A 14,444-nucleotide genomic window follows, 5' to 3' on the forward strand; every position below is an offset into this window, starting at 1 on the left:
TGTTTCTACCTGCTACCTTGACATTTTTGTCAAAGGAGTACTACAGTTTCTTTTTGTTATAGCCAAAATTGAATCCTGCAGCTTTATTGTGAAATAAAACTGGTTTTCTTAGCTTATGGTGCTTTGGTTAGCCATGAGATTCTGGAAATTTGGCAAAAATTGGTGTGAAGCTTAGGTGAGGCAAAAATTCTCTTGTTCCTAGTGGAATGCAGATATTTCTTATGAGCTTGATACACATAATTGAAGAAATCTACATCCTATGCTTCTTTGTCATTTACGTGTAAAGTTCCTTTAAGCCCAGATCTTAAATACATCCTCTGTCTCAATTTATGTAATGCGCTTTTCTTTTTAGTCTCTTCCAAAAAGAATGATATCTTTCTATATTTAGAAACAGTTTAACTTTAAACTTCTCATTTTACCCTAGTGATGATTTAAAGCCACAAACTTGTTTTAGACCATAAGTTTCAAAAGTCTTTCTTTCTTTCTTAATTAAACTCCGTTCTCAGTCAAAGTGCATCACATAAAATGAGACAGAGGGAGTACTTTTTAGGATATCAGAATCATGAGTATATGTTCCCAGAATGAAAAATGGCTTGAGGCTTTGGGAAAGGACAAACTTGCTGGTCGTGTCTGTCAAGTTGTCTAAACTGCCCATCAGTATTTTAAAATCTAACAACTTTTCAGTTTCGATTGAAAATTGTGCTCATCAAAATGCAGAAGAATGTTTGGAAAACTTTTAGAAAGCAGAGCTGCATGCTGTTATTCTGTAGACTGAGACGTGTATAAAACTGCTTGGCAATAACTCCAGTAGCGGCAGATTAGATGAGAAGATTTATCCATGATTATGTCTCTGTGTGTGAAACTTTCTTGCTGTGCTTGGATGTCTTCTTGGTACAGGAGGACATGAATGTATGCATTAATTGCAGTCAAGTAGACCGCAGGCCATGCATTATGATTGTTGTTTTTCTCTCAACTGATGTTTCTGTTGCTTTCTTGTAATTAGTGGAGAGGATGGAAGAAGTCGAGCAGAGCAATTATTGCACATATTGAGAAAGGTTGATCTGTATGTTTCCTCTTCTTTGGACTACCAGAGGAAAAGAGGGTGTCTTGCAGCTCATGAGCTACTTTTCAAGTTTCGGATGATCTGTATCAGTGGATACTGTGCACTAGGATGTCGGGGAACTTGCACCCACAGAGAGAAAACTGACCGTGCTTTACATCACACCTTATCTAATTTGCCTTGTAAGTGCCTTTCTTTTGCATAGATTTCATACTAGATTTTTTCTACAGACCTAATACTTTTTCCTTGATACCAGCTGCATTTGCTTTACCAAGCCGTGATGCTTTGCGCTTGGGAGAGCGTACAATGATGTATCTTCCGCGATCTGTAGATACAAGTTCTGAAGTCCGAAAAGTTTCTGTTCAGGAAAGCTTCGATCTATTCCAACGAATCTAAGTGGCCTATGTGATTAGCATGCCGATTTTTTCTTCTTCTGTTCTTCGTTTCTTTGCATCTAACAGATTTGATGGTTTTCTTATGGCAGATCCTTCATCTATATTTCAGTATATCTCTATCACTTCCAAGGCCTGCAAATTCTAGTTTCACCAATGACATTGAATCATCCTATAGTGCTTTGTCTTCCCTTGAGGATGTTATAGCTATTCTACGGAGTGTGAGTTTTCCCGAATGCTTCCCTTTTTCTTCTTCTTCTTTGTAAATCTTTGCTTGCTGAAAAAATAGTAAAATGAGAGAACGATGTGATACCTAAGTATTTAATGAGAGCGCGCTGTAATACCTTAGTATTTTTATTTCACTTTGCGTCTTCAGTATATAAACCTTTTTACTTCTGAACTCATTCATATTTCCAGGATGCTTCAATTGATCCGTCAGAGGTGTTTAACAGGGTTGTTTCATCTGTTTGCATCTTGCTGACAAAGGATGAGGTATCATTTAGCTTGTTATAAAGTGCTGGCCAGTTACGCATTCTCTGTAGCCTCATGTTATTCCAATATGTACAGCTTGCTGCAGCTTTGCATGGTTGCTCGGGTGCTATATGTGACAAGATCAAGCAATCTGCAGAAGGTGCAATCCAAGCAGTTAATGAGTTTGTTACAAAGAGAGGGAATACGCTGAATGAGACAGATATTGCAAGGTATTCTCAGCCAAACCAATCTTAAACTAGCGTTGATACTGACTGAAGTAGTTATTCAACTTTTCTTCCAAGGATTGACAAGGTTTCTGTTTAACTTTGGTTTATATTTTTATGCCAACAGAACAACACAATCATTGCTCTCAGCGGTAATTCATGTGACAGAGAAGTATTTACGTCAGGAAGCTCTTGGTGCTGTATCTTTGAGGCAATTTCTTTTTAACCACTGAAGCAGAATATGTTTACAAGTTATGGCTAGATTATCAACGTTTTCTGGTTTCCTTATTAGCAACTGCCCTATGTTTTGGTTGCATTTTTTAGTGTTATATGTGTTGGTTGCCATCAATCTTTTCCTTAATTGTGAGAAGATATGTTCCCTTGCGGAGAACACAAGCTCAAGAATTGTTTTCAACGAAGTTTTAGCTGCTGCAAGAAAGGACATAGCCACAAAAGATATATCTAGATTACGGGGTGGGTGGCCAATACAGGATGCCTTCCATGTGAGTATCCTAATCTGTTGTCTGGTGGCATGTTTTCGTTCTTCAGATCTGCCTTGATGTATAGTAGAATTAATCTGCATCGCGCCATAGAAAATAGTTGAAGCATCAGCGATCAAGAAATGAACTGGGTATCAAATCGGAGGAACTATAAGTAAAGGACACGAAAAGGGAGGAAATACTCAACAGAATGTAAGTAAATAAAACTGAACATGAAGGACTAGTTACAAGACAGCCACATAGAAGTATGAAAAATATTGTCTTCTCATACATCAACTTTTATGTTCTTGAAAAATTCAAGCACATTGACATACTCTGCATGACTAAGTAAACTGCAACTCGTTGAATCAGGTACTGAGGCTGGTTTTTATTGAGGTTCTCATGAATAAATGGAGGATCATTATTTCCATCCTTTAGCATATCCCTGGAACTAGTTTGGGATTAAGGCAGTTATTTGATTATTAACTATTTGCGCAGGAGCTGCTAGAATTGGCATTGCGATAGTCCTTGAATTGGTTCTTCTCATTGACAAATAGGTGATCAGTTTTGTAAAAGTCAGTGTAAGAACAAGAAAATAATCTGATGTGTGAGATTTCAAGAGGTGCTAAAGATCTTCACATGGCTTGATAAAGTTACATCACTCAATGAGGCTCCAATATTTTACTATTCCTCTACCTAAAGAACATCCAAAAGACGAGTCATAGATTCAGAACCTCATGTTTAATCTGGCAAGACAGTAGACAGAAGACCTTTATTGAACTGTGTATGTGAGATAAGTAAGTATAGCATCTTATGTTGCTCCCTCATTTCATTTAGCAAAGCTTATGTGGCTGGATAATTATTAAAGGATTTTAGGTTATTTTAGCCAAATGTATGATCATAACCAACGAGTATAATTTACATAGCTGGTCCTTAGGAATTCCGACTGGTAAAGGTCGTGAACAAGGGTCTAAATGAATCACCGTCTTCAAATATGGTATTTTCTACCGTAGCACCATGAATAGCACATTCAAAATGAATCAGTATGTTCTTATGTGTGGCCATTTACTCTCTTTTATCTGGTGATACATGTTCGTGTTAGATAGTTATGTGTAAATAGTCCTAGTCCCATATGTAGTAGGAGTAGAATATGTCCTAGTCCCATAAGTAGTAGGAGTAGAATATGTATTATATATAGTGCTCATTGTATCATTGTCAAAATAGATTTTTCTCCCGTGCATTCTCACATGCTATCGGAGCTTCAGTGAGAAATTTATCGTTGTGCGTCATTCCAGCGACATCCGGGAAGAAAGATCTCATCGCCGTGTAATTTTCCGGCAACTTCGTCTTGTTCCCAGGGTTCATCACTGCTACTGTGGTACTGTGCATATACCACCATCAGATCCAAAACTCTTGTGCGACCAAACCCCAGAAATTCCAGTCCCAGCGGAACATAAAGTCAGTGCGTCTTTTCGATTGACGACTCAAGATTGATTTGCGTTATCTCCTCATTGGTAAGTGTTATGCGAAAACCAATACTACCATCTTGTTCGAAAAAGTCAGGTGACAAAACCTTAGTCAATCGCTCCGGCAGAAAGTCACTCACGTGCCTCCACGCGCCGCCAGAACTAGGGTTCTGGCGAGCTACAGTAATTTTTCCGGGGCGTGTGAGCCATTCCAGCCACTTTTTGACAAAACTTCTTCAGGGCAACTTACTCGTCCCGTGATTCCGAGCCTACGCATATAAATTACATCAAATTCTGACAACTACTTTTTTTCCGGCGTGAACAATGCACCTTTTCCGGTGTGAACAATGATTTTCTGATGTGAACAGTAATTTCCAGAAAAGTTTCTGTTTTCTGGTGGTGTTTTAAAACCTATTTTGTAGTGTGGAATTCGGCTTAGTCTCATTATTTTCAAATTCAAATTTTTCCTGTGACTTTTCGGCAAACTTCTGTTTATCAGCAACCACCTGGTTTTGTTGCTCAAGAGGAGTGTAGTGGCCTTGCATGTCGAATGATTAGCTTGCAGATATTTTCACCAAGCCCCTCACTGGTCCTCATATTAGTTACATATGTAACAAGCTCGGTACATATGATTTGTATACACCGGTTTGAGGGGGAGTGTTAGATTTATGTATAAATAGTCCTAGTCCCATATGTAGTAGGAGTAGAATATGTATTATATATAGGGCTCATTGTATCATTGTTAAAATAGATTTTTATCCCTTGCATTCTCACAGTTCGTACCTAAAAGGCTAAGATATTACAGAATATTTGAAGTGTTAACTGGGGTGAATTACTTTTAGAGGGAACTCCACACCTTGGAGCTTTCACCTTTTTAGAAATGTATTGTTTTATAGTGTTTTGAGATGTACTCTTCCTAGCTCATGTTGCTTTTGATAAGAAATGGACCTTGGGCCTTACTCAACCTCAAAAGCTAGCTCAAGAGCTGAGGTTCACCCAAAACCATATAAAGAGACCTTCCCATCCCTCTATAGCCGATGCAGGACATAATATGGGGGTCGGGTAAACCAAGAATTGGATGGGTCGTGTTCGATATCATGATAAGAAATGGAACTTGAACCTAAATTAATCCCAAAAGCTAGCTCATGAGGTGAGGATTGCCCAACACCATATAAAGAGACCTTCCCATCCCTCTACAGTCAATGTGGGACAAGCTGAACAACTTCAAAATTCTTCTTTTCCTAGCTTATATGTCATTGGGGAAATCTGAGATCCTCAATGATGTCAAACCTTTTGTTGGTAACAGCAACGAGGAGAACCTATGCCATGAAAGAAAGAAGGAATGCTAGAATAGGGGACAACAAAATCATCTTGGTTTTGCCCATATAACCTAAAATCTAAATGTTTAACATGATCATGCTTTACAAGAAACTTTATCATATGCTCCTTGTCAAAAAGAAACTTTAATATATGCTATATTAACCAACTTATTTCTTTTCTTCATCGGTGTTCTAGTTTTATTTATCTGAGTTGAATTGCCACTAATTGCCAATTTATATTTGTCTTGAATAGGTGTTCTCACAGCATTCAGTACTTTCATTCACGTTTCTGGACCATGTTATGTCTGTCATCAATCAGTTGCCTCCTCTTGGAGGGGATCTGGATCACGATGAAAGTTCTGAGCATGCAGTTGATAGTATTGTAGAAGATAATATTGCAAGAGCAGCTATTGTTGCGCTTACTGCTTTTTTCAGGTATTGTTTCCAATTGCATTGTCTTTTTCCTTTTCTTTCCTGTTGAATTTGTTGCCCTATCATTTTTGCTCTTCCAATTCATCAGGGGTGGTGGTAAAGTTGGTAAAAAAGCAGTTGAGCAAAGTTATGCTTCTGTTCTTGCAACACTTACGCTTCACCTGGGCAGTTGTCATGGCTTAGCTAGGACTGGTGAACTAGAACCACTGCGGTAGTGTTCCAGAAAACTCACTTTTTATATATGGTTATCAAAAGATTTCAAAAGCATGTTATTTGTTGTACCTATTACAGTTACCTCACCTGTTCCCTACTCTATCTAGTGCTCTACTGGCTGCATTTCAAGCATTCTGTGAATGTGTTGGTGATCTGGAAATGGGAAAGGTGAAGATTTTTCAGACTACACTTCTGGAAATCTTCTTAAATAATTGACCTTTTTATGGATGGTTTTGATGATAAGGATTCTGTCCTGTGATCAGATTCTTGCGCGAGATGGAGAGCAAAGTGAAAATGAGAAGTGGATCAACCTTATAAGAGATCTGTCTGGCTGCATTTCTATAAAAAGACCAAAAGAGGTAGGATATCCTGCACAAACACTGCCTCTTGCTTCCTTTGTCCATTATTTGCTACTTCTATCTTCCTGTCTCCCTCTGCGCATTACTTTGTCAAGATTATGGATGCTATAATGATACTTACGAAAATAGAAAAAACTTGCTGGGATGACAATATACCCACATTTTAATATTTGTTTACCCTTTCTTTCCTATTTTTCCTCTTCTGTCCCATTCCTTTTTCCTATCACTTTTGTTTTTGTTTCTTTTGTCAAGGTGCATTGCTCTAGAAAATTTTTTAAAGTGAGAAAATTACTTTTTTTAGGATCAAGTAATTTGTGGATGTGGAAATAAATTGTTGAGTTTTTTTTTTTTTGAGATGGTAACAGATCCAATATATTAATAAATCATCAGCACAAAATTTGTACTGGAACCAAGATTACATCAAGAAGAGCTAAGACAAAAACAAAAATTAAACTTCCTTGTTCTTCATACAAGGAGCCTAAGACTTCTATGATTGAATCCTGTCCATCTATATATTCTGCTTTACACCAAAAACTAAAAAGTAGAATGCAATTCATTTTGATCTTCTGTACAGGGCTACTTATATCTTCAAAACACCTTGCATTCCTCTCCTTCCAAATTGTCCATGGCTGCTGGGACAATTTTCCATCTATCTTTGTTAGGTGTAGACCAACCCCCCCGGTTCCAGCTAGACAAAAGTTCATAGGTTCTTCCTGGCATTGTCCATCGGATACCCCTGATGTTAATGAACAACTCCCACAGCTGTCTTGCCACTCTACAATGTAGAAACAGATGTCTCTGCATCTTGGCCACACAAATAACATCTAGAACAGATTGGTAACCCTCTTTTCATGAGGTTTTCTTGAGTGAGTACTGCTTCTTTAGCCACCAACCAAGTAAAGCATGCCCCTTTATATGGTATTTTGACTTTCCAGATATGCTTCCAGGGCCATAGGCTGAGTTGAGATCCTACCCGATTCAGATTTTTATAAGCTGATCCTACTGAAAACCTCCCGCTGCTATGTTTCTGCCATACTAGAGTGTCTTCCCCCTCTTGTAATCCTCTGCATTGTTCCAAAGTATTGTAAAATTCTGTTATTGTAGTTAGTTCCCAGTCTTGTAACAATCTTCTATTATTCCCCTCTTGTTGAGTTTGGAAGGAAAACTAACAATTTCTAATTCGTCTACAGCCTTGAAGAAGTTACCTGGTCAGGAGAGATTTCTACCCTTATTTAACCCTTTTCAAAAGCATGTTTAAGTTCCAGAGATCCCCTCGTCATCTTGTTAATTCTGTCGTCATAAATTTTGGTTGAGACTGGTGCAAAGAGATGGAAATAAACTGAAATCAGATGGAAATATACTTGTGTAGTTTTACAGTTTACATTCCTACAACCCAGATCAGTGAGAACTTCCTTTATATCTGTGCATCTAGAGTTTGTCATTACTATTGATCCTTTTAATAAACTGAAAACCATGCAATGCCACTAGAAACTGTTGGCTTTGTGAAAAAAGCCAAGTGAAAAGCTGATAGGAACTTGGTAACATGGAGACTAAGAGAAAAAAGGAACTTTCCCGAGAAGATGAAGAGATGGAAGGGTGAAACAAGTAATAATAACTGCAAAGATTCTAAATAAGAAAGAATCCTAAAATATAAAGGACCTAACATCAAAATTCTAAAGGACCATGTGAATGACGACAAAAAAGTACTATCGATTCATTTTGAGAAATGACAAAATGGTCCCTTATGTTGGGGGTAGGTTTAAAATATTTCCTTAGATATACTCCTGAGCAGTTTTGAGCAGTTTTAGTCCTGTAAGTTTGCCAAAAGTTTTATCACTTTTGGTCTCCGTCAAATATTTAACAAACTCTGGCAGTTAGATTTAACGGGAACTATGAACAAAAAAAGGTTTAACCAAAAACACCGGAAAAATCCCGTCAAACCCTAGAAACTGCAACACCAAAAGCTACACTAGACACCAGAAATAGACCAAAACTAGCAGAAACTGCACCTCAACCAATGGCAACAGATACCAGAAAGAGACTTAAATTAGCCAAAACTGCACCTCCAATGTGAGTTGTCGTTAATTTTTTTACTTTCACAGTTTATATTATATCTAGTAACTGGAGTTTGTTAAATATTTAATGGAGACCAAACATGCTTACATTTGACAAACTTAAAGGCCCAAAACTGCTCAAGGTAATATTTAGGGGACTACTTTAGACCTATCCCCAAAAGATAAGGGACCATTTTGTCATGTTCTTGGTTCATTTACTAGTATTTACACGTATAAAAAATGAAAGTGAATGAGAAAGAACCCTAAAATGTAAAGGACCTTAACATCATAGCCAGATGATGCTCTATGAGAATATCCAGATTTCATCTTAAGCTGTTGTCCATCTAACTCATGCCTCCATATCGGGCCCTAAAGCTCAACGAGACGGCCAGATTTCTTGTTATGTAAAGTGTGCTTGTAGATATTTAGTTCCTCGATTAAATTTGTGTGATAAATTTGAAAATCTCACTAGGAGTATTTTATCAGGTTCCAGACATATGTTTGATACTGAGCAAAGCACTGGATCGATCTTTAAGATTTCAAAGAGAATCAGCTGCTGCGGCTTTGTCGGAATTCTTACGCCATAGGTATATGAAGTTTCTGAACTGCTCTATTAATTATTTGATGATGTTTGAAGTTGGATTCGAAATTTAACAAAGTTATGAAACGTGTGGGGCACATCTGAGCTTGCTAGTTGAGTTAGGGGCAACTTGTGTACATCCGTTCTCCCTACTCAATTGATGAATCACAATGAACTATGTTGAAAGCACCCTGCATGTGCTGGTAAAAACAAGTAAATAGAAAGCTTTGTAAGCTTACAGCCTTCAAGAGTGTTAAGTGATAGTTTACACTGTGATAGTAATGTTTATATTGATGTTCTCAAATCCTACTCTTCTCCTAAGCTTCCTAAGGCGTGGATGCAAATTTATGCAGTGACGGCTTTGGTCCCCTATTAGAGCAGATGGTGCAAGCACTTTGCCGGCATGTATCGGATGCTTCTCCTACTGTTAGGCGCCTTTGTCTAAGAGGGCTTGTCCAGGTATTCCTGGACATATAGTGTTCATTTTTCTTTTTCTTTTCTCTGGGCCATGAGGAGGGATGTTTTCTCGAGGAGTTTTCCTGGATGGTGTTTTTTCCCCCTTTTTTGACTTTATCAGTAAGGAGTCACTCTGTCAGTTTGATTTCATTGGTTAAATAATATCATGGCATCACTTCGGAGATACTCCTTTAGTTAATATTTTTCTTCCCTCTGTTTTTCCCTTTGCTTTGACTACATACATGTTTAATTCTTCTCCCAAAAGAACATGAAATGTTTAAGATGAACTAGTAAAACACCACCGTAATCATTGCTGGACGACTTCTTTCACTTTTCTCGGGTTGATGCTCATTTCGCATGCTGGTCTTGCAGATGCCATCTATCCATGTTCTCCAGTATACTACCCAAATCCTAGGGGTGATATTAGCTTTGCTCGATGATTCAGATGAGTCGGTTCAATTAACTGCAGTCTCATGTTTGCTGATGGTAAAACTTGCTCCGTCTTTGTTATCTTCTTTTGTTTTACTTTCAAATGTTCTTGCTGATATTCCATGATGTAGGTTCTTGAGTCTTCATCCAGGGATGCTGTAGAACCTGTTCTCTTGAACCTTTCCATACGGCTTCGAAATCTGCAAGTAAGTTGATTGACTATCAGAATTTACCTCTCTTCAACTTTGGATTTTCTGGTGCCATTCTAATAGCTTGAAACATGTTGAATTACTATTAGTCCGGTTGTGTCACATTCTAAATTATTAATAACAGGGTGCCATTGTGTTAGAAAGAATTTTACATCATGACAGTGTCTAACACAACTCTGTTTGGACATCCTAGGGTGATGTGTGTTTTGCTTTGATCACAATATTTTGCATTATTTGTCAGCTTTCAAGACATCTCTCATGATACAAGTTGTACTTTTTTATATTTTGCCCCTTGTTAAGTTTATGTGCAAGTTTTTTACGTATGTGAGTGACACCAATATAATGTACTGTGCTGTTGTTGCCACTATTGTGGTCTAGGTTCTATAAGAGCTGAAGTAATTTAGTTTTGCACGAACTTAATGGTAGGTTTTATAATTTGTCTCTGAATACTGGTGCATATCATTGTGTTATCATCCCTTGGGAAAGAAGCACATTGTTTCATCATTATCTTCTAAACTGTGGATAACTAGAAATATTAGCAAGTCCATGTTGAGATGGTCATAATGTACAGTTCTAATTGCTATCTAATGAAAGGTGTGCATGAATGAGAAGATCCGAGCCAATGCGTATGCTGCATTTGGAGCACTGAGCACCTATGGAACTGGGCCTCAACGAGACTCTTTTCTTGAGCAGGTATCTTGTTTCTCATCAACCATTTGTCACCACCTATATTTGATTTAATATTTTTCTCTTTAATACATAGTTTTTAGATATTCTTCTGAATTTCATCAATTTTGATTGCATCATAAGGTCCTATATCCAACATCACAAGTCAAGAATGTCTCAGACTTTGATGTTTTGTTTGTGTTGGCTTTATCATATTTCGCTGAGCGCGTATAAAGGAGTTTATTGTCCAAAACTTCATATTCAACTGTTCTTCTTCATCAAATGAACAATGTTTATTTTATTGACGATACAATTCATTTGTTAGAGGAAAAATAAGGGGCAACTAAACTTGGTAGTTATGTAGCTGAATTGGCCAAGTCAATCATGCTGCCATTTCTTTATAAAAATGCCTTCACTTTCCAGTAATAGCTGCTCTTTATGTATATTTATTGAATCATGAAATTCCTAGATGTATTTCTATTTTATGCTGGATCTCTTTGACTTTTAATACCTTTAATCTATTGCCTTAGGCTGGGATTGCCCATTAGTGGATATGTCTGATGTTTTGCCCAATGTGGAGCCGTTATAAAGAAATACTGTTACTAGCAATGCTGTGATAAACTTTTTCCCTTAGAGATATTCTACCACTTTACATTTTTCTTGAGCTTGAGTTAAACTTGTTTCTCTGAGGAGCATAATCTAGGCTACTCATTGCTGTTAATGGGTCTGTTAATTTCAGTGTTATCACTCATCATGGCATCATTTGTTTGGATGACATCATTTTTACTTTTCCCCCCGAGGCCTCAGTCAGCAGTGAAAATATTTTGTTTTACGATCCACATTTCTTGATCAGTTCACCGTTAATCTGAAGGATCTCATGCTTCTTTCTTCTGCTATCCATCATTAGACTTTACTTGGTTAAAAAAGGGTAATGAATGTATCCTTCTATCCGCATCCTCTTGGTCACACATTATTTATGAATGGGCTATATGATTTAACTGAGCTTACATTTCTGTTAGAGGTATGCTGAGTAAAAATATGTTAATTTTCACTTCACCATTTGGATAATCAATTTCTTGTCTGTTTCCTTCCTTTCATTGAACTTTATCAAGAAATGATCTTCACTTTTTTTACTCGTCAGGTCCATGCTGCTTTCCCACGGATGGTTCTACATCTTCATGAGGATGATCTTAGTGTGAGACAAGCTTGCCGAGTAAGTTTAAACTGCTAGCTTGTCTTTTTTACGTTGTTCAGGATGCGAAATGAGTTAACTTTTCAACATGCCAGAGCACTTTGAAATGCGTTGCTCCCTTGATGGAAATTGATGGAATAAATGCTCTTTTGAACACTCATTGGTTTAGTTCGGACCACCGGTATGTATCCATTGATTTGAGTAGTCCTTAATGGTTATTTATAAGAAATGGTATTAAGTTCCCTTTATTTTTAGAAGCGACTATGAAGACTTTCTCCGAGAGCTTGCAAGGCAACTAACTCAACATCTTGCTGCCCGAGTTGATACGTACATGGCATCAATAATACAGGTCCATGTTGTTCCTTTTTTAATCTTTCATTAAGAGAAGAACTATTGAATATATACTTGTCCTTGTGTTGAAAATGCCATTAAGTTTAGCTCTATGATGACTTGGTACAAGAAAAAAATTGTGATCTCCTACCATTCAAAGGTAAATGCAGCTTCCTTTCCTAAAAGGATGGTAGGTTTCTTATATCAAATTCTACTAAATACTTTCTTAAACCGTCTTTGTTGCCTGATCCATTATTATGTCTTTACTTGTTGCCTGATATATACACCGTAGTCGAATCAACCTGAAACAAGTAAAATTGCCAAAGACGAAGTTGTGAAATTTTGGGATGAATGTTTTCTCATTTCATGCTAAAATAGCTGTCAAATTTTGATGTTCATGCAGTGTGCTTGATTCGTCCATGCAGTAACATATAATGGGAAGCAAAAGATGAGGTTGTCTATGTAAAACCAAGCTAGAGAATGGCAAAATAAGAAGATTTAGCATGTATTGCAAGCCATAATGTTGTTGTCATAGAGATATACCATTTTTGGCATATCTGAGTAACAAATAAAAAATTAAAGATGAATAAATTCCCTTTAATATGTCTCCTACAAATTTTACTCTAATGTGCCTAGGGATTGACTGCAATTCTCCTAGAAGGGTTTGACTGGGGGAGAAAGGTGAAATTAACTAAGTTAATAATCTTGAAGCTTCCTTCTGTGATTCTGTCTATCTATTGAATACTCTTAAGGCTGCATAAGCCGATGCTTATTGATTGAAAGTGAGAAAACTTACAAGTTGCTCCTGTCTCAGAGATGAGTGAAGCTATGCATCTGTTGACAGTGGATGCTGCAGTTGCATTTTAATTCTAGCATGATTAGTTATGTTGCTGATAATATGAAACTATTTAAGACATTTTCTGAGGAAAAAACTTGATATATTGGTGTAAGAAAGTTTATGGGATTGACGTAAGGGCTGTGATAGATTTATTTCGGGGGGGGGGGGGGGGGCTTTTCTCTCTTTATTGATGTACTTGCTAATAGGACTCGACTTGAGTACCGTGTCACAAGAATAGCTGAAAACTGTGAGACCAAGTAAATTTTATAGCCTTTTCTAAAGTTAAACTGGAGATGAATTGCTTTCTATAGCCTCATCTAAACTCAGAAAACAACTTGGTAAAACATTTCTGGTGTACAGGCATTTGATGCTCCTTGGCCAGTTGTCCAGGCAAATGCTGTTTATTTATGTAGCAGCGTGCTTTCTCTCTCCGACGACAAGCACATATCAGCCCTCTTCTACAATCAGGTCATTTCATGTCACCCTTTCCATGTCTGATTGTAATAAAGGATCCTTATATGTTCTAATTTTTTTTTGGGATCTGCATTCTTTTAGGTTTTCGGGATGCTAGTTGGCAAAATGAGTCGTTCAACGGATGCAATTGTTAGAGCAACTTGTTCTTCAGCCCTAGGCTTGTTGCTCAAATCATCCAATGCAAGCTCTTGGAAGGACGTTCGACTTGATCGAGTTGATTCATCGCATAGGGGCCATGAACCAGAATCTGCTAGGAGATTATGAATATTAATTAGCGTAACCTACAGCATCTACATGAAAGCAGGAAACTCTCACGTTAAATCTTCCCGTTTCAAGAGCTCTTATGGTGGTTCAAAGTGTATAGTTTTCGACAATATTTTTTGTTGTTGTCTCTATGCCTCTATTCTTTTTGTGTATATTAGGGTTGTATAAAAGGTTTGGCTTTTTGTTGTATCTGTGTAAAATAGTGTGCCCGTGTTTGTACATCCTTGTAAAGTGATTCTCTCTAACATCTCATGTTAACATTTAATTCTATTTATGTAAAAGCTTGAGTCCAACCGCTAATTGGCAATTCTGGAACTAGAGACAATTCGGCAAAGTTACTTGTCCGAGCAATGTTTTTGGAAGCCACCAACTTATGTGCTGTTTCTTGTTCAATTGCTCTACCTTTATCTTTGTCGAGCATCTTTTATGTTTGGATTTAATTTATATGCATTGATAGCAGGAAGAATATTTACAGTATCTGTGTATTTTAATCGGTCATAGCAAATTATTTACTGCACTTTTTTGATTTACCGAATT

The 14,444-nt window shown here is 37.3% G+C and overlaps 1 protein-coding gene across 3 annotated transcripts in view; it reads left to right on the forward strand.

The window, feature by feature from the left end:
* LOC104099029 (protein SHOOT GRAVITROPISM 6) overlaps positions 1-14,207 on the forward strand; it is a 39,115-nt gene extending 24,908 nt beyond the window's left edge. For 2 of the 3 annotated variants that reach the window (XM_070179722.1, XM_070179723.1), the window contains exons 31-51: positions 1,004-1,242; positions 1,317-1,423; positions 1,542-1,673; positions 1,870-1,944; positions 2,020-2,153; positions 2,275-2,347; positions 2,519-2,650; positions 5,665-5,846; positions 5,932-6,054; positions 6,164-6,224; positions 6,320-6,415; positions 8,956-9,056; positions 9,403-9,508; positions 9,878-9,991; positions 10,066-10,140; positions 10,738-10,836; positions 11,951-12,022; positions 12,097-12,182; positions 12,257-12,350; positions 13,530-13,637; positions 13,725-14,207. In XM_070179722.1, coding sequence (XP_070035823.1) covers positions 1,004-1,242; positions 1,317-1,423; positions 1,542-1,673; positions 1,870-1,944; positions 2,020-2,153; positions 2,275-2,347; positions 2,519-2,650; positions 5,665-5,846; positions 5,932-6,054; positions 6,164-6,224; positions 6,320-6,415; positions 8,956-9,056; positions 9,403-9,508; positions 9,878-9,991; positions 10,066-10,140; positions 10,738-10,836; positions 11,951-12,022; positions 12,097-12,182; positions 12,257-12,350; positions 13,530-13,637; positions 13,725-13,907 — 2,392 coding nt within the window. In that variant the 3' untranslated portion in view covers positions 13,908-14,207. Of the gene's footprint in view, positions 1-1,003; positions 1,243-1,316; positions 1,424-1,541; positions 1,674-1,869; positions 1,945-2,019; positions 2,154-2,274; positions 2,348-2,518; positions 2,651-5,664; positions 5,847-5,931; positions 6,055-6,163; positions 6,225-6,319; positions 6,416-8,955; positions 9,057-9,402; positions 9,509-9,877; positions 9,992-10,065; positions 10,141-10,737; positions 10,837-11,950; positions 12,023-12,096; positions 12,183-12,256; positions 12,351-13,529; positions 13,638-13,724 lie in introns of those variants that run through there. The other variant, XR_011409230.1, reaches the window with a different exon arrangement.
* The last annotated feature ends 237 nt before the right edge of the window (positions 14,208-14,444 follow it).

The sequence above is a fragment of the Nicotiana tomentosiformis genome, chromosome 7 (assembly GCF_000390325.3).
Source record: "Nicotiana tomentosiformis chromosome 7, ASM39032v3, whole genome shotgun sequence".
NCBI lineage: Eukaryota > Viridiplantae > Streptophyta > Magnoliopsida > Solanales > Solanaceae > Nicotiana > Nicotiana tomentosiformis.